The 24,873-nt window shown below is 43.0% G+C and overlaps 1 protein-coding gene across 1 annotated transcript; it reads left to right on the forward strand.

Moving 5' to 3' along the window:
- Positions 1-15: 15 nt before the first annotated feature.
- On the forward strand, positions 16-7,457 carry gpx7 (glutathione peroxidase 7). The gene is made up of 3 exons (XM_035786236.2): positions 16-248; positions 2,471-2,732; positions 6,639-7,457. The coding sequence occupies exons 1-3, from the start codon at positions 120-122 to the stop codon at positions 6,800-6,802; spliced, it is 555 nt and encodes a 184-aa protein (XP_035642129.1). The 5' UTR covers positions 16-119; the 3' UTR covers positions 6,803-7,457.
- Positions 7,458-24,873: the final 17,416 nt, after the last annotated feature.

The following is a 24,873-nucleotide window of genomic DNA, read 5'->3' on the forward strand; positions in this document are numbered from 1 at the left end:
ACCGAAATATGTAGTCTGCCATAAAACCTTGAAGAAGAAGAAGAAGAAGAAGAAGAAGTTCAGTGCACAGAAGCTTCTACAGTAAATAGCTTACGTTGTACATTGATAAATAAGAAGACATGCTTTCCGTCCTCACATTGCTATTGATCTTATTCAGTCTAAATGAGGCCAAACAGAAAGATTTGTACACTTTCAAAGTTGTTAATAGCAGAGGGAGATTAGTCTCTTTGGAAAAATACAGAGGTTCGGTAAGTTTGAAACTCGAGCCTACCAATTTTTGCACGGTAGCCTATGCAAAAGTGCCATTTGTTGACCGGTGAATGCATGCTGCGGATTTTCCTTTCACAAGGCATGTATGACCTATGCACGTTTTATAACAATAGCATCTTACTCTTATGAATAAAATGCTAAGTTTAAGACCAAATTCTTTGTGTCTATCATCTGTAGACGTGGCAACTGCTGCTGGACTCCAACGTTGCTTAGAATACTAAATTGATTTATAGGCCAATAGCTAGCCTTAGTTTGATCCAATTGTTATGTCTGGTTGTGTATTACTGACTATAATGTAACCTGCATGCAGTTATTTCATAAGCCCTATAAAAGAGAGGTCATATTCCCTTCTGTAGTCAGTGATAGTTTAATATTTTTTAAAACATCAAGGTGGGCCATTTTAATACATATTTAAAACTTCACAGGACACATTTTATAGACCGTCTGCATGCTGCATAATCTGAACAGAATTTAAAGTGATACAGTAGAGAGGCGTTCCCAAATCTGCCCATTTTCTATCCTTACCACGTGTAGTTCCGTCGTATTGACACTAGAGGACAGCAATACCATATGAGCACTACAGGTAAAACCTTTTTTTCTCTCGCAGTGTTTACCTCCGAGCTCCATTTATTAAAGACCGGGTGCACAGCCAGGGATACTGATGCAAACACTTTTTGACCTAAAGAAGTCCAAGTAACCTATTAATAAACGAATGCACAATTAAAAGTGCATGTCTGCTAAATGGAGCATTCATGAGGAATGTATTGCGAAGCATTTATTTATTTATCCTTTTAGAGTTTATTATTGTGCAGTATTATTCTAGCGCTTTATACAATTTTACAAAAGAGATTTATAAAATCATAGAAGCTCAATTAAAAAATAAATAATGAAACAGTCCTGTGTAGCTCAGTTGGTAGAGCATGCAATGCCAGAGTTGTGGGTTTGATTCCCATGGGGGACCAGTATGAAAATGTATGCACTCACGTAGTAAGTAGTTCTGGAGTAGTGTAAAATGTCACATTTTGGAAATGGAATAGCAACTTTTCATTTTGATGGATACAATTATAGACATTGAAGAGGAAGGGAGATGTATAGAAAAATACAGAAATATAAAGTTGGCCATAAACATGGCTCACAAATCACTTTTTTTTGCTGCCGCCTCCGATGAGTCACACATTCACATAAGAGAACATAGGACAGCCCACAGGGCACAGATATTACTTCAACATCTATTCCACATTGGTTCAACATAACTTGAATGAAATGAGATGGAAACAGCATTGATTAAACCAGTGTGCGCCCAGTGGGAAGTAATGGCTCAAACATTCACCTCAAGGATGTTTGGAATGTGTTTGTGCAATTCTATAATTTCAGTGTTCAAGTGATTCATTGGATAATTATTTGGGGCATAGAAGTAGTGCACTGGGCCTTTACTAGTCCTGCATTAGAGGACCCATCTGTAGTGCAGGCAAAAAACACATGTGTCATAGCAAATCACATGTAATATATCTTATATTTGATCAAAAAGTCACTGCATCTGGTCAATACTAAAACCAAGCTATTAGCCCAGAATTGCTCAAATATTTTAATGGATATAAAGAATTTGACTTGACCAAACATTATTGCAACGATTTACCATTTTCCAGGGCTTCTTTCACTATCGCCATCATTACTATCTGGCCTGAACCTCCACTATTCACTCTGCTCAGAGACTCCTCATCACTTACATTCACCTCCAAACCTTTGATCTTGTTTTCCTACCATGCCCACTCAGCTCTTAGCCTTGTAGCTCTGTGGTAGTCCCTACACAGAGAGCAGGAGGGATAAAAGGGTCAAACTATTTAATGGAATAACCCCTGTGCCCTTACCAAATGTGTCATCTGGTCACATAGACAACAAATCATCACATTGAAATAGCCAGTGCGTGACTTTGGCAGCTCACTGGAGCTGAGTACCGGCACCTCAAATGTTCTAATTGTTGAGCTCCTGTTCCTCTTATAGAATATTTGCTCAAAAGTATTGTGGAGCTCCTCCACCTAAATATAAGAAGTACCAGCACCCACAATGAGTACTGGTACCTATTTCAGTCAAGCTCTGGAAATTGCATTCAGCACCAATGAAAGGCTACTGGTTATTTTCATATTATCGATAACAGTTTTCATCAGTCCATTTATATTTTTAGTATTATGGTTGCCTGCAGGTGTCTCTTGTGGTGAATGTGGCCAGTGACTGTGGCTTCACTGAGGATCACTACACAGACCTTCAACAGCTGCAGAGGGACTTTGGGCCATCCCACTTTAACATCCTGGCCTTCCCCTGCAACCAGTTTGGCCAGCAGGAGCCTGGCAGCGACAAGGACATTGACGCATTTGTCCGGCGTGTCTACGGAGTCTCCTTCCCCCTCTTCAGCAAGATTGCTGTGGTGGGCACCGGGGCCAACAATGCCTTCAAGTACCTTGTGGGTGAGTGAACAGATGAGGGATGGATGGGGGCAGAGGCATACACACATATACATCTCGCTGTATGGGCGGCAGGCAGCCTTGTGGTTAGGAGCGTAGGGCCAGTAACCGAAAGGTCGCTGGTTGAAATTCCCCAGCCAACTAGGTGAAAATCTGTCGATATGCCCTTGAGCAAGGCACTTAACCATAATTGCTCCAGGGTCACTGTCAGTAATGGCTGATTCCTGGCTCTGACCCCACTCGCAGGGGGAGTGGGATATTCATTTGTGAAATAGGACAAATGTAAGCACCCACCTAACTGGATGTGTTTTGGGTGTTGAGGGGAGCTCTAGGACCTCAGATGTAATCATTTAATAACCTAATATCCAATGTTTCCACAGACGAGCAGTCTTTATCAGGGTATAATGACAAACACTGCGGGGTGACTATGTTTATATAGTGTCAAAGGACACACACAGGTGTCTGTAATCATGGCCGGGTGTGGCCTGATATCATTGGTTAATTCTCATATAAAAATAACATATGAATGGATAGCATTTGATCATAGATAGAATTTGGCTACATAGGCCTACAAATGTTTACAATGAATAGCAAAATCACAAGAATTACTTCAAGTCTAAGTCTACGTTGAGACCGAAAGGAGTAAGGGTCTTTAAATTAAAGATCCAGGCAGCCTCTCGTTTTAATAATACATTGTCGAGGTCACCGCCTCTCCTAGGGAGGTTGACATGTTCGAAGCCAATATAACGTAGGTACAAAATCGAGTGGTTCACGTCCATAAAGTGGGCCGCAACTGGGTAAGTCAAGTTTTTGCTCCGAGATTCATACTTTTAATTCACGCTTATAAGTTATAAGATAAATAACTGCCTTAGTGGAGCACGTGATAACACCTTTGATTGGGATCTGTTTCCCGGTTTGTGGGTGTTTGAAAAATCTACATTTTACCAATTGATCTCTGAGATTTCTGCCCCGTGAGAATACGACCAAGGGAGGGTCTGAAAACACATTAACGATACTGTCATCGGATCTTAGAATGTGCTAATGTTTGTGAACGATTCCCTTCATTTGTTCAGAGCACTTTAAATAGCTGGTAGTTAGAACGCAAGAATGCTTCTTTTTGCGAGACTGTCCTTGTAAGAGATCATGTCTCGATTTGTTTTGAATTTTCTCAATGGCAGTATTATTAATCTGACATTTTTTGTACCCCTTCTCCTTTAATTTTCTTTGTGTCTCAGCCATATTTCTGTTGAATTCTGAGTTTTTTGCAAATTATTTTTATTGCATTCTAAGATGCTGTTTTTTTTTACTGCATCCTAAGATGCTGGGTTCTTTTACTGCATCCTAAGATGCTGGGTTATTTTACTGCATCCTAAGATGCTGGGTTCTTTTACTGCATCCTAAGATGCTGGGTTCTTTTACTGCATCCTAAGATGCTGGGTTATTTTACTGCATCCTAAGATGCTGGGTTCTTTTACTGCATCCTAAGATGCTGGGTTCTTTTACTGCATCCTAAGATGCTGGGTTATTTTACTGCATCCTAAGATGCTGGGTTATTTTACTGCATCCTAAGATGCTGGGTTCTTTTACTGCATCCTAAGATGCTGGGTTCTTTTACTGAAGACTCAGAAGCGTACTTATAATAAACAGAACAGATTTATTTAATGTTCTCCTTTAACACATTAGTCAACTACTCTCTACGGGGTCTTCAGCCCAACTCTCCTATACATCATTGAACCTTTTCCTCAATTCCATCTCGTAATCCAATCACTTCAATGCAAGAATGGAAACCCCATTGTCATTTGTTAATTCAAATAACTCAACCTCTGCATACAAATATCATTGGCTATTTGCAACCATTTTAAATCTAAACTCATTAACACATAATACATTTCTCAATACACCACACTTTTGATTCGACAGAATTGGCTGTAGGGCAAACTGCTTTTCAAGGGATGCGGGTGACAACTATCAGCCCTCAACAAACTGTTAGGATCAGTAGGTTTCCTGTAAAGATCAGTGTATAGAACATTATCCTCACATAAAATCAGAAGATCAAGGAAACTGATTTGACGTGTGTCAGATTGCATAGTAAATCTCAGATGCTCAGAACAGGAGTTAAGCATAAAACGCCTGAAGCTGTTTTGCATCACCCCTCCATAGAACAAAAATATCATCAATATACCGTTTTCAAATAGTAATGTTCGGCAAGAAAACATTTTTGAGAGAGTTGAAAATGAACTGTTTTTCCATGTAACCCACGTACAAATTACCATAGTTAGGAGTCATAGGGGATCCCATCACAGTACCCTTTGTCTGAATAAAGAAATAATTTAGAAACATGAAGTAGTTGTGTGTGTGAGTACTATTTCAGCCAATGTTATAATGCAGGCACTGGAAGGTAATTCATTAGGGTCACGTTGCAGAAGAAAATGTTCCATGCCTTCAATACTGCCCTCGTGTGGAATATTTGTGTATAACGACTCAACATCAAAAGTGACGAACAAGGTATTCTCAGGGAGAAGAAGAGATTCAATGATAGAGATCATACTGCTGGTGTCCTTTACAAAGGAGGGGAGCTGTTCTGCGGGTGGTCTAATAAAAAAAGTCAACGAAAGTCGATAAAGGGGCCGTTACTGCGTCAACTACATTCTTGTGTAATTCTGTATAGAAAGTGGCAATTTTAGGGTGTTGAATAGCCAAAAAGTTGTGTTCTTTCTTGGTGATCTGACCAGAAATTAAATACCCATCAAGGACAGTAAAGAGAGTATTCTGCAATTGGGAAGTGGGGTCACTTCTGAGTTTGTTGTTAAAGGTGTTGTCAAGTAGTTGTCTATGCCACTCATTTACATAAACTGTCCTATCCATGAGTACAACCGACCCACCCTTATCAGCAGGACGAATAAGGCCAGACGTATCGGATTGTAAATCAAGCAAAGCTTGTTTTTCATCCTTGGGTAAATTATGGAAAGATTTGGACTCCTGTTTGTTCTTAAGGAGATGAGCAACATCTTTTTCAACGAGTCTGCAATATGTCTCGATAGAGTGATTGTGATTGGCTGGAGGCATAAAATAACTCTTACTTCTAAAAGGAGTCAGAGTATGTGCAGGTGAGTAACCTACTGGTTCAGCAGAAATATAACGATTAGCGGAGCTAAAGTATCCCCTTAAACGGATGTTACTAAAACACTTAAACTTGTCTACCTTTAAATCAAAATCGTTGCACTGAGTTGTATGCACAAAATAACCCTTTATTAAGCAAAGAGACATGGGCATGGCTCTATATCTTGCTTGATAAATTAAAGTCAGTCCCGTGGGTTCTGGGACCGTGTGAACGGTCTCCTCTGCGCGTGCCTGCGGCCACCTCCGCCTTTCCGTACCACTGGAAGCCGATGAGGCGCTGGTTGTAGAGCGTTGGTCAGACAGGGGTGGATAGAAGTAAGCCGCATCCCTCCTGCGTCTGCCATGGAGAGGAGGAGCAGGACCTCTTGTCAGGGTTTCTCCAGAAGTAGACTTTGTTCTCAGCCTTGTCTTTTATGTCTTGGTTGAATTTCTTGATTTTAAGCTCCTTTATTTCTGTAGACAACTTGTCCTGGAGCGCTTGGTTAGTTTTCATCAGTTCATTGAATATGCCATCATCATTAACAGATATTGGCAGAGCTGTGCGTTTCGCTTGAATTGTTTCCATTTCAATAAAATCCCTTTTCAACTGGTCAACAATTAATGTCATTAAATCAATAGAGCATTTGTTCAGGATGGCACACCAGCGCTGTACCAATGACGGTTCTATTTGCCACCTGTGTCCCCGTGGAATAATGCCTTGACACACATTCTTAATACACACGTGAAACTGTTGAGCGTGAAAAACCCAGCAGCATCACAACATTTTTTTTCTCTTTTGATTCTTTACAGAGATGTCAGGAAAAGAGCCTGACTGGAACTTCTGGAAGTACCTCATCGATACAGATGGGAAAGTCGTGGATGCCTGGGGACCCAGTGTCTCTGTCAAAGAACTCCGACCTAAAATAGCTGAAATGGTACGGAATATCATCCTCAAGAAGAAAGAGGAACTTTAACTCAACACCTCAAGACCCATCTGACAATCTATTCAGGAATATCCTATGTGATTGAAATTCATTGTCTGCAACAAAAACACCCCGAGCATCATAGAAATACGCACCAAGCACCACACACTCCAAGCACCACACACTCCAAGCACCACACACTCCAAGCACCACACACTCCAAGCACCACACACTATATATGGTAAATGTTGTATTCTACAGGTGTAGGATCTTAATTTGAGCTAGTTTGCTACATCAGGAAAATAATCCTGCAGCAATAGAAAATGTGAATTATTATGTGGATTATAATTAATAGGCATTTTTGTAGGTGTTGATACATTTTTAGGGAAAATCAAGTCTGGAATTTCAAATGTGAAATTACAAGCTTCAGAAGCCTTTTTAAACCTCAAATACACTAAATAGTTTAAAATCTCCTGCAACAGGGTGATCAAATTAAGATCCTGTATCTGTGCCCCTGTTAACTTTTATGAAACCACCTCTACGACTGCATTCAGCATACTGATATCCTCTTTTGGAAGCAGTTGATCTGCCTGCGAAAAACTAATCAGTAATCAGAGCTTATTGTTGTGCTGTTGAGGTTCTTTGTATTGGATTGCCTTTTCATGGTACATGTGTGCACATTAATAAATATACTTTTACAAAGTGGCATGAATGCTTTCATCAGTCTTTTCTCTACACAAAGCTGTACATGGGAATGTGTAGGAGGTTAATTTAGGTCTAACTTGACTTTTGCATTAACGTTTTTCTCAAATAGATTTGTTTGTTTTTTGACTGTCTCTGCCTGTAAGGAATACTCACATTCCTTTGTAGATAAGTCTTTCACTCTCTAATGTTTTCAAGGTTAACACTGTGCTTTGTGCTTTTGTGTTAGTTCTTTACCTTGTTGTCATTTACACTTTTCTTAGACTGTGTGCTTGTCCTGCCACCGCTTTGCTTTCAACTCATTTGAAACCATATCTTTGGAGAATGAAAATACATTTTGGAAATTGTTTTAACAGCCTTCCCCTATTACCTGTCCTGAATGTGTTTTCTATGGTACAAGGTGTCGTTTCTCTGTTCAGCAAAGTGTTTTTATCCTTGGAAGATTTTGGTTGATTACCTTGGTAAAAGAATAGCGCTGTTGATTTCGGAGAAGACCCAGTTTGGCTGACACTGCACTGTCAGTAGGATTGAATTCCGATGAAATAACAACCTGGAATGTTGTACCAACATACAATGCATTCAGAGCTCTGTGTCATTGAACAGCAAGAACGTGGGAATGTACAATAGGCCTCGGATCTCCACCACTGACAATTACCATTCCCTCTCATGTCTCTATCAGGAACAGATTTACCACAAGGGTCTGTAAATTAACCCTTACAGATGAATGAGGGCCGGGGACACAGACTGTAGGACCTTTGAGACTATCATGACACACCCCTAAGGGTATACAGTTGTGGCCAAAAGTTTTGAGAATGACACAAATATTAATTTCCACAAAGTTTGTCTCTTCAGTGTCTTTAGATATTTTTGTCAGATGTTACTATGGAATACTGCAGTATAATTACAAGCATTTCATAAGTGTCGAAGGCTTTTATTGACAATTACATGATGTTGATGCAAAGAGTCAATATTTGCAGTGTTGACCATTCTTTTTCAAGACCTCTGCAATCCGCCCTGATATGCTGTCAATTAACTTCTGGCAGCCCATTCCAGCATAATCAATGCTGGAGTTTGTCAGAATATGTGGGTTTTTGTTTGTCCACCCGCCTCTTGAGGATTGACCACAAGTTCTCAATGGGATTAAGTTCTGGGGAGTTTCCTGGCCATGGACCCAAAATCTGGATGTGTTGTTCCCTGAGCCACTTAGTTATCACTTATGCCTTGTGGCAAGGTGCTCCATCATGCTGGAAAAGGCATTGTTCGTCACCAAACTGTTCATGGATGGTTGGAAGAAGTTGCTCTCGGTATTGGTATTGGTACCATTCTTTATTCATGGCTGTGTTCTTCGGCAGAATTGTGAGTTAGCCCACTCCCTTGGCTGAGAAGCAACCCCACACATTTATGGTCTCAGGATGCTTTACTGTTGGCATGACACAGCACTGATGGTAGTGCTCACCTTGTCTTCTCTGGACAAGCTTTCATCCGGATGCCCCAAACAATCGGAAAGGGGATTCATCAGAGAAAATGACTTTACCCCAGTCATTAGCAGTCAAATTCCTGTACCTTTTGCAGAATATCAGTCTGTCCCTGATGTTTTTCCTGGAGAGAATTGGCATCTTTGCCTCCTTTCTTGACTCCTGGCCATCCTCCAAAAGTATTTGCCTCACTGTGCATGCAGATGCACTCACACCTGCCTGCTGCCATTCCTGAGCAAGCTCTGTACTGGTGGTGCCCCGATCCCGCAGCTGAATCAACTTTAGGAGACTGTCCTGGTGCTTGCTGGACTTCCTTGGGCGCTCTGAAGCCTTCTTCACAACAATTGAACTGCTCTCCTTGAAGTTCTTGATGATCCGATAAATGGTTGATTTAGGTGCAATCTTACTGGCAGCAATATCCTTGCCTGTGAAGCCCTTTTTGTGCAAAGCAATGATGACGGCACGTGTTTACTTGCAGGTAACCATGGTTGACAGAGGAAGAACAATGATTCCAAGCACCACCCTCCTTTTGAAGCTTCCAGTCTGTTATTTGAATTCAATCAGCATGACAGATTGATCTCCAGCCTTGTCCTCGTCAACACTTACACCTGTGTTAACGAGAGAATCACTGACATGATGTCAGCTAGTCATTTTGTGGCAGAGCTGGAATGCAGTGGAAATGTTTTTTGGGGATTCAGTTCATTTGCATGGCAAAGAGGGACTTTGCAATTCATCTGATCACTCTTCATAACATTCTGGATGCAAATTGCCATCATGCAAACTGAGGCAGCAGACTTTGTGAAAAATAATATTTGTGTCATTCTCAAATCTTTTGGTCACGACTGTACAACAAGGCAGGATAAGCGAGTTAGCCAGAAATAACTCAATTTTATGGATCAATAAAAAAGTTTAACTTAGATGTATTTTTGTTTGTTGTATTAATTAGTCCATGGCCATTTCAAGCCTCTTTTTCAATTAAAAGTTAAGATAAGTTAGCTGGCTAAATCCTTAAACCTACTTTGTAGTATCCCTATGACCTTGCTCTGAGTTTAAAGACTTAATTTAACACATTTAAACACCATAAGCTATGTTTTTATATTATCCAATAACTTTTTAGGACTTGTCCTCAGACCCCATGTGCAGTAGGCTAGAATATCAGAAAGAACCCTGTTGTTTGTCGACTGCACATGTTCCTTACCACGGAGAGAAAAGGCAGCAGGGTTGTCGCTTTTTGTTTTCTGTTTATGTGAAGACTTCAGAGCAGAAACATAAAAGTATCATTAATATGCATGACATTATATAACACAGATCTTCATATGCATGTCATTATACAACACCGATTTGTGAGCAAACGATGTTTCAATCCACCTCCCAATTGAATTTAGCAAATTGTTGGATGGCTTTGTGAGACATTTTGATGCAAGTTAAAATGCACCTGGGCTGTGAAAGTCAATATAACCCCAATTCCAAGGCAAATGTGTTACTGCTGAGGTTTTGATTGTCACGTTCTTTCAAAATCGAACCCAGAAGCAGACCAGGACAAGGAGAGTAGGAAGAAGGTGAGTATTTATTTACAAGTGAATGTGAATGGGTAGATATATCCAGGTGGCGTAGCGGGTAGCGGTGGTGAGTTGATGGGAGTAAATAAGTGGATCCAATGGGGTAGCGGAATCCTCCGGCGACCAGGCGGGAATGGGGTAAATGATCCGAGTGAGTAACTGAAGACAGAACAAACGGAGGTAAGTTTAAGGCAAGCAATACGTAACAAAACAAATTCTATCCAACTTGAGGCTGATACTATGGCGCAACATACTGTTCATGGCTAACGATCCGGCAGGGAATGGATGTCAGGTCCGGGCTTATGAAGAGGAGAGATGATGATCAGGACCAGGTGTGCAGATAGCTGATGGGATACAGGTGCGGGTGAACATCGATCTCCCAACAAGCTAATTCGCCCGGCAACCAGACAGGGTGCGTTCCAGGACACCGGAAACACACTCCAGGACAGAAACACAGACTCAGGAAGCGGGATTCGTGACATTGACGTTGTTCAAGCAACTGCTAAATGATTTAGTGGTTTTTGTTCCCACAAGGAATAATTGGAACCTGAGCTGTTGAAAATTCTAACAACATTAATAAAAATGTAGGATTTACCTGATTTGTTTTTGAACATTACATTTGTTGAATATATTGAATGTTTTAAGAACTCCCACATAAACTGATATAACCGTCTCTGGTGGCCAACAAGAAGAAAGGTAAAGACATATTTTTGAAATTGTGTTACATAATTTACAAAATGTGCTTTAGGATCGGATACAGTAATACCAATTAATCATATTGAGCAGCTTCTTATGAGATTGAAGAATACTGAACAGGTCTTGAGAGATTGAAGAATACTGAACAGGTCTTGGGAGATTGTAGAATACTGAACAGGTTTTAGGAGATTGTAGAATACTGAACAGGTCTTGGGAGATTGAAGAATACTGAACAGGTCTTGGGAGATTGTAGAATACTGAACAGGTTTTAGGAGATTGTAGAATACTGAACAGGTCTTGGGAGATTGTCTGACCTTAGCTCCTTTGTTTTGTCTTTGTTTTAGTATGGTCTATGTTGTATTTTGCGTTTGGCCTGGTATGGTTCTCAATCAGAGGCAGGTGTCGTTAGTTGTCTCTGATTGAGAATCATACTTAGGTAGTCTTTTCCCAACAGTGTTTGGTGGGTGATTATTTTCTGTTTTGTGTGTCATCACTACACAGGACTGTTTTGTTTGTTCGTTCTTCCTAGTTGTTTTGTTTAGTGTTCAGTTTTGATTATATTAAAAATCATGAACACTTACCACGCTGCACCTTGGTCTTCACCTTCTTCCACCGACGACGGCCGTTACAGAATCACCCACCACCAAAGGACCAAGCAGCGTGGTTAACGGGCAGCAGCAGCAGCGGCGGCGATCTCAGGACTCCTGGACATGGGAGAAGATCCTGGACGGCAAAGGACCCTGAGCACAGGCTGGGAAATATCGCCGCCCCAAGGCTGAGCTGGAGGCAGCGAAAGCTGAGAGGCGGTGGTATGAGGAGGCAGCACGGCTGGAAGCCCGAGAGGCAGCCCCAAAAATGTATTGAGGGGGGCACACAGGGAGTGTGGCGAAGTCAGGTAAGAGACATGCGCCAACTCCCCGTGTTTACCGTGGAGAGAGAGGGACCGGGCAGGCACCGTGTTATGCCGTGAGGCGCACGGTGTCCCCGGTGCGCAGGCATAGCCCGGTGCGATACATAGCAGCGCCTCGTATCGGCCAGGCTGGAGTGGGCATTGAGCCAGGTGCATCTGGTCTCCAGTGCGTCTCCTCGGGGTGGGGTACATGGCACCAGCCCTACGCATGGTGTCCCCGGTTCGCCAGCACAGCCCAGTGCGGGCTATTCCACCTCGCCACACTGGCCATTTAAACGTGTCAACCCTCACAAGGCTGCAGGCCCAGACGGCATCCCCAGCCGCGCCCTCAGAGCATGCGCAGACCAGCTGGCTGGTGTGTTTACGGACATATTCAATCAATCCCTATCCCAGTCTGTTGTTCCCACATGCTTCAAGAGACAATGCAATCTCAACCACACTGCACACTGCCCTAACCCATCTGGACAAGAGGAATACCTATGTGAGAATGCTGTTCATCGACTACAGCTCGGCATTTAACACCATAGTGCCCTCCAAGCTCGTCATCAAGCTCGAGACCCTGGGTCTCGACCCCGCCCTGTGCAACTGGGTACTGGACTTCCTGACGGGCCGCCCCCAGGTGGTGAGGGTAGGCAACAACATTTCCACCCCGCTGATCCTCAACACTGGGGCCCCACAAGGGTGCGTTCTGAGCCCTCTCCTGTACTCCCTGTTCACCCACGACTGCGTGGCCACGCACGCCTCCAACTCAATCATCAAGTTTGCGGACGACACAACAGTGGTAGGCTTGATTACCAACAAAGACGAGACGGCCTACAGGGAGGAGGTGAGGGCACTCGGGGTGTGGTGTCAGGAAAATAACCTCACACTCAACGTTAACAAAACTAAGGAGATGATTGTGGACTTCAGGGAACACCCCCCTATCCACATCGATGGAACAGTAGTGGAGAGGGTAGTAAGTTTTAAGTTCCCCGGCGTACACATCACAGACAAACTGAATTGGTCCACCCACACAGACAGCATCGTGAAGAAGGTGCAGCAGCACCTCTTCAACCTCAGGAGGCTGAAGAAATTCAGCTTGTCACCAAAAGCACTCACAAACTTCTACAGATCCACAATCGAGAGCATCCTGTCGGGCTGTATCACCGCCTGGTACGGCAACTGCTCCGCCCACAACCGTAAGGCTCTCCAGAGGGTAGTGAGGTCTGCACAACGCATCACCGGGGGCAAACTACCTGCCCTCCAGGACACCTACACCACCCGATGTCACAGGAAGGCCATAAAGATCATCAAGGACAACAACCACCCGAGCCACTGCCTGTTCACCCCGCTATCATCCAGAAGGCGAGGTCAGTACAGGTGCATCAAAGCTGGGACCGAGAGACTGAAAAACAGCTTCTATCTCAAGGCCATCAGACTGTTAAACAGCCACCACTAACATTGAGTGGCTGCTGCCAACACACTGACTCAACTCCAGCCACTTTCATAATGGGAATTGATGGGAAATGATGTAAAATACTTTAAACAATGCTACCTAATATAATGTTTACATACCCTACATTATTCATCTCATATGTATACGTATATACTGTACTCTATATCATCTACTGCATCCTTATGTAATACATGTATCACAAGCCACTTTAACTATGCCACTTTGTTTACATACTCATCTCATATGTATATACTGCACTCAATACCATCTACTGTATCTTGCCTATGCCGCTCTGTACCATCACTCATTCATATATCTTTATGTACATATTCTTTATCCCCTTACACTTGTGTCTATAAGGTAGTAGTTTTGGAATTGTTAGCTAGATTACTTGTTGGTTATTACTGCATTGTCGGAACTAGAAGCACAAGCATTTCGCTACACTCGCACTAACATCTGCTAACCATGTGTATGTGACAAATAAAATAGGATTCGATTTGATTTTGGCTATGGGGAGCATTCAGCCAGGTAGGGTTGGGCAGGCTCGGTGCTCGAGACCTGCAGTGCACCTCTATGGTCCGGTCTATCCGGTGCCGCCTCCACGGTCCGGTCTATCCGGTGCCGCCTCCACGCACCAGCCCTCCGGTGGCAGCCCCCCGTACCAGGCTGTCTCTCCGTCTCCTCCCAACAGGTGCTCCCGCCTGTCCAGTGTTGCCAGAGTCTCCAGTCTGTCCGGAGCTGCCAGAGTCTCCCGTCTGTCCGGAGCTGCCAGGGTCTCCCGTCTGTCCGGAGCTGCCAGGGTCTCCCGTCTGTCCGGAGCTGCCAGGGTCTCCCGTCTGTCCGGAGCTGCCAGGGTCTCCCGTCTGTCCGGAGCTGCCAGGGTCTCCTGTCTGTCCGGAGCTGCCAGGATCTCCCGTCTGTCCGGAGCTGCCAGGATCTCCCGTCTGTCCGGAGCTGCCAGAGTCGCCCTTCTGTCCTGAGCTGCCAGAGTCGCCCGTCTGTCCTGACTTTCCAGAGTCGCCCACCAGTCAGGAGCTGCCAGAGTCGCCGGTCAGCCAGGAGCTGCCAGAGCCGTCAGTCAACCAGGAGCTGCCAGAGCCGTCAGTCAGCCAGGAGCTGCCAGAGCCGTCAGTCAGCCAGGAGCTGCCAGAGCCGTCAGTCAGCCAGGAGCTGCCAGAGCCGTCCGTCACACCGGAGCTGCCGGAGTCTCTCGTCTGTCCGGTGCTGCCGGAATCTCCCGTCCATTCGGGACCCGGGGCTAGGGTCCCGTCATTTTTAAGAGGCCTCGGTGGCGGAAAAAGAGGCGGAGAACAACTATGGTGAAGTTGGGTTCACATCCCGCGCCAGTGCCGCCACCTCGGACAGACTCCCACCCAGACCCTCCCCTATAGGTTCAGGTTGTGCGGCCGGAGTCCGCACCTCTTGGGGGGTACTGTCACGTTCTGACCGTAGTTCCTTTGTTTTGTCTTTGTTTTAGTATGGTCAGGAGGTGAGTTGGGGTGGGCAGTCTATGTTTGTTTTTCTATGTTGTATTTTGCGTTTGGCCTGGTATGGTTCTCAATCAGAGGCAGATGTCATTAGTTGTCTCTGATTGAGAATCATACTTAGGTAGCCTTTTCCCAACAGTGTTTGGTGGGTGATTATTTTCTGTTTTGTGTGTCATCACTACACAGGACTGTTTTGTTTGTTCGTTCTTCCTAGTTGTTATTTTGTTTAGTGTTCAGTTTTGATTATATTAAAAATCATGAACACTTATCACGCTGCACCTTGGTCCTCACCTTCTTCCTCCGACGAGGGCCGTTACAGATGGTAGAATACTGAACAGGTTTTAGGAGATTGTAGAATACTGAACAGGTCTTAGGAGATTGTAGAATACTGAACAGGTTTTAGGAGATTGTAGAATACTGATGTTACTACTGAATTATAATGTAATTAAATAGAAAATACGCTTACAATAATATAATTAAAGCTTACAGTAAATGCATATGCATGAATATCTGACATAATGCAATCTGTCACTATACATTGATTTTGTTATGTACTGTATGTGTGAGGGAATCAGGAGATGGTTTAGAATTTGTCATAGATGTAGCATATGTATCCTACTGTATTTCCAGTGCTTGCTGAACTAGGGCTTGAGAACTCTGGAAGCTTTGGACACAGCGCTTCCACCCTCAGACTGAGCAGAGGTACGACATTTGGCAATCAAAATCGAGAGGTAAACTTAAATAAACTTAACACGGCAGAAAAATTGCATGAATAGCCCCCAATATCTAATTTCCTGTCTGTCCGTAGAAAAGTACATTTTAGCTGATAGTTCAGACAAGTCTGGCTGTCTCAGTGAGTTCCTCATCTGATGTCTAGGGTCTTGGCTTTCAAACTCAGACAGGATGATTATAGGCAATGCACTGTCATTATCTCAATACAAAGAGATTAGAATAGTTTTAGGTTTCTTACTTAATTTGAATATCATCAGCACTATTTTTAAAATTCCCTAATCTGCCTTACCTGCTTCACCTTTCACGGTACTGTCACGTCATCATTGCCTGTTGCACAGAAGAAACTTGTATATGTATGTGTTGGCCTAGAGTGTGCTTGTATTCCCAGTGAAACGCATTACTCCCTAACCTGCCATGTACGTAAAGAACAGCAGCACAGTGTGGAAAGAGAGAAAGAGAGAAAGAGTGTTGCTAGGGAGATGGGGATAAACAAAGAGATGTACGATGTCAACATGGAACAGGTTAGAGGTAGCATTCTCTTTTGTGCTTGTGAAGGTTATTTATTTTAATACCCACCAATTAGTGCTACACTGGGTACTTTCCATAGCTTTGGTCAAAATGTATGCACTATACATTTACGCTGTCATTAAAGTGCACTATGGAATAGGCTGCCATTTGAGACACATACGCTATACATGCCCAGGGGTTAAAAAGGTTCAAACCTACAGATATCTGTTCTTTTGCATTGGATGCGTCTCAATCTGCGTCTCAAACTCTCTGACCAGTTTGGGCTGCACACTAATATGACCCATTTGTGGAACGATGAGACTCTCACGAATATGTTTTGACTCTAGGATGCCCACAGGCCTCACAAGACTCATCTGAAGGTCCCCCGGTGCAAGTTTAAAAAATGAATGGAAGTATATAGGAGATAGTTTTAGTACCAAAAATAAGGGGTTAAATACATGTACAAAATCAAATAAAAGACATGTTTCTTTATTTTATCTCTCAAACATACAGACAGACACTTCAAAATAAACTTCCTTTAGATTTGTTTGGGGGACTATGTGTTGTTCCATGTAATGAATGTGTTATTGAATGAGTTTGTATGGGCTAATAGCAGTAAGGCCAAAAATAATTTTTGATGTATTTTTTTAAATCTTAAAAGGGTCTTAAAATGCCTAATTAAATAGTCCCTCCCCTGGCTTAAACACAGTTTAGACTGTAGTTAAACCCTGCTTCCCGTACGCAGAGAAACATATAATTTGCAGTCATGTCTTGTGATAAATCAAATAATCTACAGGTAACTGCCAAAATACTTGAATAAATGAGGGATCCAAAGTATATTGAAAGAAGGTGCCTCCACACAAATGTGGTTCCTGAGTTAATTAAGCAAATCAATTGTTTTATTTTATTTTTATTTAACCTTTATTCAACTAGGCAAGTCAGTTAAGAAAAAAATCTTATTTACAATGACGGCCTACCAAAAGGCAAAAGGCCTCCTGCCGGGATGGGGGCTGTGATTACAAATACAAATAAATAAAATAAAAATAGGTGACAAAACACACATCACTACAAGAGAGACAACACAACACTACATGAAGAGAGACCTAAAAACAACAACATAGCATGGCAGCAACACATGACAACACAGCATGGTAGCAACACAACATGGCAGCAGTACATGGTAGCAGCACAAAACATGGTACAAACATTATTTTGCACAGACACAAAGGGCAAGAAGGTAGAGACAACAATACATCATGCAAAGTAGCCACAACTGTCAGTAAGAGTGTCCATGATTAACTAAACCTCGAAATTTGATGTTTATGGACACACGTTGGATTTAGCAGTGAGACTGTGAGAGCTTGTTGCAGGAGGTGTGTGTGTGTGTGTGTGTGTGTGTGTGTGTGTGTGTGTGTGTGTGTGTGTGTGTGTGTGTGCGTGCGTGCGTGCGTGCGTGCGTGCGTGCGTGCGTGCGTGCGTGCGTGCGTGCGTGCGTGCATGGTGTTTGGGTGTGGTTGATTAAATGGATACAGCCATTTTGATCAAATGATTACAGGCATGCAGTGCTTGATCAAATGGAGAGATGTGTGTCTCAGTGAAACTACACTGAACGAAAATATAAACCCAACATGTTAAGTGGTGTCATGTTTCATGAGCTGAAATAAAAGATTCCAGAAATGTACCATATGCACAAAAACCTAATTTCTCTCAAATTTTGTGAACAAATTTGTTTACCACCCTGTTATTGAGCATTTATCATTTGCCAAGACAATCCATCGACTTGACAGGTGTGGCATATCAAGAAACTGATTAAACAGCATGATCATTACACAGGGGGGACAATAAAAGGCAACTCTAAAATGTGCAGTTTTATCACACATGTGGAATTGGTATGCTGACTGCTGGAATGTCCACCAGAGCTGTTGCCAAATAATTTAATATAAATGTTTCCACCAACGTCATTTTAGAGAATTTGGCAGTACCTCCAACCAGCCTCACAACCGCAGAACCACATGTAACCACGCCAGCCTTGGACCTCCACATCCGGCTTCTTCACCTGCGGGATCATCTCAGACCAGCCATCTGGACAGCTGATGAAACTGTGGGTTTTCACAACCAAATCATTTCTGCACAAACTGTCAGAAACCATCTCAGGGAAGCTAATCTGCATGCTCGTCGTCCTCACCAGGGTCTTCACCTGACAGCAGTTTGGTGTCGTAACCAACTTCAGTGTGCAAATGCTCACCTTCGATGGCCACTGGCACGCTGGAGAAGTGTGCTCTTCACAGATGAATCCCAGTTTCAACTGTACCGAGCTGATGGCAGAAAATGGAAGCTGAAAATGTCCCATTTTTTCCATGGCCTGCAAACTCACCAGACATGTCATCCATTAAGCACGTTTGGGATGCTCTGGATCGACATGTACGACAACATGTCACAGTTCCTGCCAATATCCAGCAACCACAGCCATTGAAGAGGAGTGGGACAACATTCCACAGGCCACAATCAACAGCCTGATCAACTCTATGCAAAGGAGATGTGTAGCACTATATCAGGCAAATCTGAAATCCATAGATTAGGGCCTAATGAATTTATTTCAATTGACTGATTTACTTATATGAACTGTTGCATGTTACGTTTCTAATTTTGTTCAGTATACTAAAGCTTTTTATTCCCTGTTTGTTCTCCTGTGAGATGGCCAGGGGCTCATTATGCTTAGTAACATTCTCCCAGCAGGGTGTTCTGTGGCAGGGAAAGATCAAGCTTGTGTGGGTGTGTTAATGAAATGTTGACATTACAACCTACCTGAATATACAAAAGAAAGAGAGTGACAAGAGCGAGAAAGAGAGAGAGAGAGCATGAGAGAGAGGGAGAAAGAGAGAGCACGAGAGAGAGAATGCGTGAGAGAGAGCGAGAGAGAGAGCGAGACAGAGAGAACGAGTGAGAGAGAGAGAGAGAGCAAGAGAAAGAGAGGAGCAAGAGAGAGAGAGAGAGAGGGCAAGTAACCTAGCTGTAAAACGATTCTCTTACAACAGTATCATCCCAGTTTTATGGCTATTTAATCATCAAACTTTAAGCTCATCCACACTGAGGTCATCATCAAACATCAAGCTCATCCACACTAAGGACATTATTAAGCATGAAGCTCATCCACACTAAGGACATCCTCAAACATCAATCTCATCCACACTAAGGACATCATCAAACATCAAGCTCATCCACACTGAGGACATCCTCAAACATCAAGCTCATCCACACTAAGGACTTTATTAAGCATCAAGCTTATCCACACTAAGGACATTATTAAGCATCAAGCTCATCCCCACTAAGGACATCATCAAACATCAAGCTCATCCACACTAAGGACATTATTAAGCATCAAGTTCATCCACACTAAGGACATTATTAAGCATCAAGCTCATCCACACTAAGGACATCATCAAACGTCAAGCTCATCCACACTAAGGACTTTATTAAGCATCAAACTCATCCACACTAAGGACATCATTAAGCATCAAGCTCATCCACACTAAGGACATCATCAAACAACAATCTCATCCACACTAAAGACATCATCAAACATCAAGCTCATCCACACTAACGTCATCATCAAAATTTAAGCTCATCCACACTGAGAACATCATCAAACATCACGCACATCCACACTAACGTCAACATCAAACTTTAAGCTCATCCACACTGAGGACATCATCAAACATCAAGCACATCCACACTAAGGACATCATCAAACATCAAGCTCATCCACACTAACGACATCATCAAACTTTAAGCTCATCCACACTGAGGACATCATCAAACAACAATCTCATCCAAACTAAGGACTTTATTAAGCATCAAGCTCATCCACACTAAGGACATCATTAAGCATCAAGCTCATCCACACTAACGTCATCATCAAACTTTAAGCTCATCCACACTAACGCATCATCAAACATCAAGCACATCCACACTAAGGACATTATTAAGCATGAAGCTCATCCACACTAAGGACATCCTCAAACATCAATCTCATCCACACTAAGGACATCATCAAACATCAAGCTCATCCACACTAAGGACATCCTCAAACATCAAGCTCATCCACACTAAGGACTTTGTTAAGCATCAAGCTTATCCACACTAAGGACATCATCAAACATCAAGCTCATCCACACTAACGACATCATCAAACTTTAAGCTCATCCACACTGAGGACATCATCAAACAACAATCTCATCCAAACTAAGGACTTTATTAAGCATCAAGCTCCTCCACACGAAGGACATCATTAAGCATCAAGCTCATCCAGACTAAGGACATCATCAAACATCAAGCTCATCCACACTAAAGACATCATCAAACATCAAGCTCATCCACACTAAGGACATTATTAAGCATCAAGCTCATCCACACTAAGGACATCATTAAGCATCAAGCTCATCCACATTAACGTCATCATCAAACGTTAAGCTCATACACACTAACGCATAATCAAACATCAAGCACATCCACACTAAGGACATCATCAAACATCAAGCTCATCCACACTAACGACATCATCACACTTTAAGCATATCCACACTGAGGACATCATCAAACATCAAGCTCATCCACACTAAGGACATTATTAAGCATGAAGCTCATCCACACTAAGGACATCCTCAAACATCAATCTCATCCACACTAAGGACATCATCAAACATCAAGCTCATCCACACTGAGGACATCATCAAACATCAAGCTCATCCACACTAAGGACATCCTCAAACATCAAGCTCATCCACACTAAGGACTTTATTAAGCATCAAGCTTATCCACACTAAGGACATTATTAAGCATCAAGGCCTTCCCCACTAAGGACATCATCAAACATCAAGCTCATTCACACTAAGGACATTATTAAGCATCAAGCTCATCCACACTAAGGACATTATTAAGCATCAAGCTCATCCACACTAAGGACATCATCAAACGTCAAGCTCATCCACACTAAGGACTTTATTAAGCATCAAGCTCATCCACACTAAGGACATCATTAAGCATCAAGCTCATCCACACTAAGGACATTATTAAGCATTAAGCTCATCCACACTAAGGACATCATCAAACAACAATCTCATCCACACTAAGGACTTTATTAAGCATCAAGCTCATCCACACTCAGGACATCATCAAACATCAAGCTCATCCACACTAAGGACATCATCAAACATCAAGCTCATCCACACTAACGACATCATCAAACTTTAAGCTCATCCACACTGAGGACATCATCAAACAACAATCTCATCCAAACTAAGGACTTTATTAAGCATCAAGCTCATCCACACTGAGGACATCATCAAACACCATGCTCATCCACACTAAGGACATTATTAAGCATCAAGCTCATCCACACTAAGGACATCATTAAGCATCAAGCTCATCCACACTAAGGACATTATTAAGCATCAAGCTCATCCACACTAAGGACATTATTAAGCATCAAGCTCATCCACACTGAGGACATCATTAAGCATCAAGCTCATCCACACTAAGGACATTATTAAGCATCAAGCTCATCTACACTAAGGACATCATTAAGCATCAAGCTCATCCACACTAAAGACATCATCAAACATCAAGCACATCCACACTAAGGACATCACCAAACATCAAGCTCATCCACACTAACGTCATCATCAAACTTTAAGCTCATCCCACTGAGAACATCATCAAACATCACGCACATCCACACTAACGTCAACATCAAACTTTAAGCTCATCCACACTGAGGACATCATCAAACATCAAGCACATCCACACTAAGGACATCATCAAACATAAAGCTCATCCACACTAACGACATCATCAAACTTTAAGCTCATCCACACTGAGGACATCATCAAACAACAATCTCATCCAAACTAAGGACTTTATTAAGCATCAAGCTCATCCACACTAAAGACATCATCAAACATCAAGCTCATCGACACTAAAGACATCATCAAACATCAAGCTCATCCACACTAAGGACATCATCAAACATCAAGCTCATCCACACTAAGGACATCATCAAACATCAAGCTCATCCACACTAAGGACATCCTCAAACATCAATCGCATCCACACTAAGGACATCATCAAACATCAAGCTCATCCACACTAAGGACATCATCACACATCAAGCTCATCCACACTAAGGACTTTATTAAACATAAAGCCCATCCACACTAAGGACATTATTAAGCATCAAGCTCATCCACACTAAGGACATTATTAAGCATCAAGCTCATCCACACTAAGGACATTATTAAGCATCAAGCTCATCCACACTAAGGACATCATCAAACATCAAGCTCATCCACACTAAGGACATTATTAAGCATCAAGCTCATCCACACTAAGGACATTATTAAGCATCAAGCTCATCCACACTAAGGACATCATTAAGCATCAAGCTCATCCACACTAAGGACATTATTAAGCATCAAGCTCATCCACACTAAGGACATTATTAAGCATCAAGCTCATCCACACTAAGGACATCATCAAACTTCAAGCTCATCCACACTAAGGACACCATCAAGCATCAAGCTCATCCACACTAAGGACACCATCAAGCATCAAGCTCATCCTCACTAAGGACATCATCAAACATCGAGCTCATCCACACTAAGGACATCATCAAACATCAAGCTCATCCACACTAAGGACATCATCAAACATCAAGCTCATCCACACTAAGGACATCATCAAACATCAAGCTCATCCACACTAAGGACATCATCAAGCATCAAGCTCATCCACACTAAGGACACCATCAAGCATCAAGCTCATCCTCACTAAGGACATCATCAAACATCGAGCTCATCCACACTAAGGACATCATCAAGCATCAAGCTCATCCACACTAAGGACATCATCAAACATCAAGCTCATCCACACTAAGGACATCATCAAACATCAAGCTCATCCACACTAAGGACTTCATAAAAAATCAAGGGTCCATTATGGGCTTGCTTGAAGTGGTGTGCTGCCTCACAGCCAGAGTTCAGATACGTGGTTACTTGCAGGACAGAGCCAGTTGGCAAAAAGTCATCAATGTAAGGGAAGTTCGTATTTTTTTCACCCGACTTTGAACCTAAATCCAATGACATCGTGACATTTTTTGTTGATTTCACATTACTTGACAACTAAACCAAATGTAAATGAAAACTAAACGTGAAACTGATGTCTCTGCCCAGTGGGTAGGCTGTGAGTTCTCTCACAGAAAGCATCGACACACATAGCCGCTTTTCAGAACCTCGAAGTCTATCTACCGGTAAGCCTGAGTGTATGAACCCACTGCACCCAGAGATAGAGGAGAGGAAAGTCTGGCAATCCATCCCAGTCTGGCAATCCATCCCATAATTGGCCTGACTCACCCCTTGTCCGCTTGCATAGAGTATGCGAACTGAATATATCTGCGCTACTGTAGATATGATAAAAGGGACTCTCCTTGTGAATCAGGACTATTAGTCCATGCACTCTTCCCTTCCTGAGAGTAAGGTGAAAGAGGTCTAAAACCATAGTACATTTCAGAAGAGGTGCTTTGACAGGTGGAAGTTTGATAATTAGATTGGTTACGCATTTACATTTTAGTCATTGAGTAGACGCTCTTATTCAGAGCTACTTACAGGAGCAATTATGGTTAAGTGCCTTGCTCAAGGAATCAAGGGCACATCGTCAGATTTTTCACCGAGTCGGGTCGGTCAGGGCTCAACTTTTTTATCCACTTGTCCTTTGGACAAGTAGGACAGATTTTTTACACAATTTTTACATCATTGTATGATGCAAGGAACCACTTAACAAAATAAACAGATTTTTTTTACCATCGAGATTAAGACAAAAATGGAGGCTTGTGTCACGATCATCATTGTAATCATACTCAGACCAAAGCGCAGCGTGGAATCGGTTCGACATCTTTTTATTTAAGGAGAACCGAACAACAAAACAATAAAGAGTAAGCGATACGTGACGTTCTGTAGAGCTCACAGGCATAAACACAAAAACAAGATCCCACAAAAACCCATTGGGAAAAGGCTGCCTAAATATGATCCCCAATCAGAGACAACGATAGACAGCTGCCTCTGATTGGGAACCATACCAGGCCAACATAGAAATACAAAAACTAGAGTACCCACCCTAGTCATAACCCGACCTAACCAAATTAGAGAATAAAGGTCAGGGTCAGGGCGTGACAGTACCCCCCCAAAGGTGCGGACTCCGGCCGCATAACCTGACTCTATAGGGGAGGGTCCGGGTGGGCATCTAGCCTCGGTGGCGGCTCCGGTGCGGGACGTAGACCCCGCTCCACTCGCGGATCCGTCAGCGTCGGTGGCGGCTCTGGTGCGGGGATCGCCACTGGAGGAACCGGACAGTGGATAGACGCCGGAAGCTCCGGACTGTGGATCATCGCTGGGGACTCCGGACCGTGGATCGTCACCGGAGGAACCGGACCGTGTATCGTTGCCGGGGACTCCGGACCGTGCATCGTCGCTGGAGGAACCGGACCGTGGATCGTCGCCAGAGAGACCGGACCGTGGATCGTTGCCGGGGACTCCGGACCGTGGATCATCGCCGTAGGAACCGGACGGT

Source organism: Oncorhynchus keta, chromosome 1 (genome assembly GCF_023373465.1).
Source record: "Oncorhynchus keta strain PuntledgeMale-10-30-2019 chromosome 1, Oket_V2, whole genome shotgun sequence".
NCBI lineage: Eukaryota > Metazoa > Chordata > Actinopteri > Salmoniformes > Salmonidae > Oncorhynchus > Oncorhynchus keta.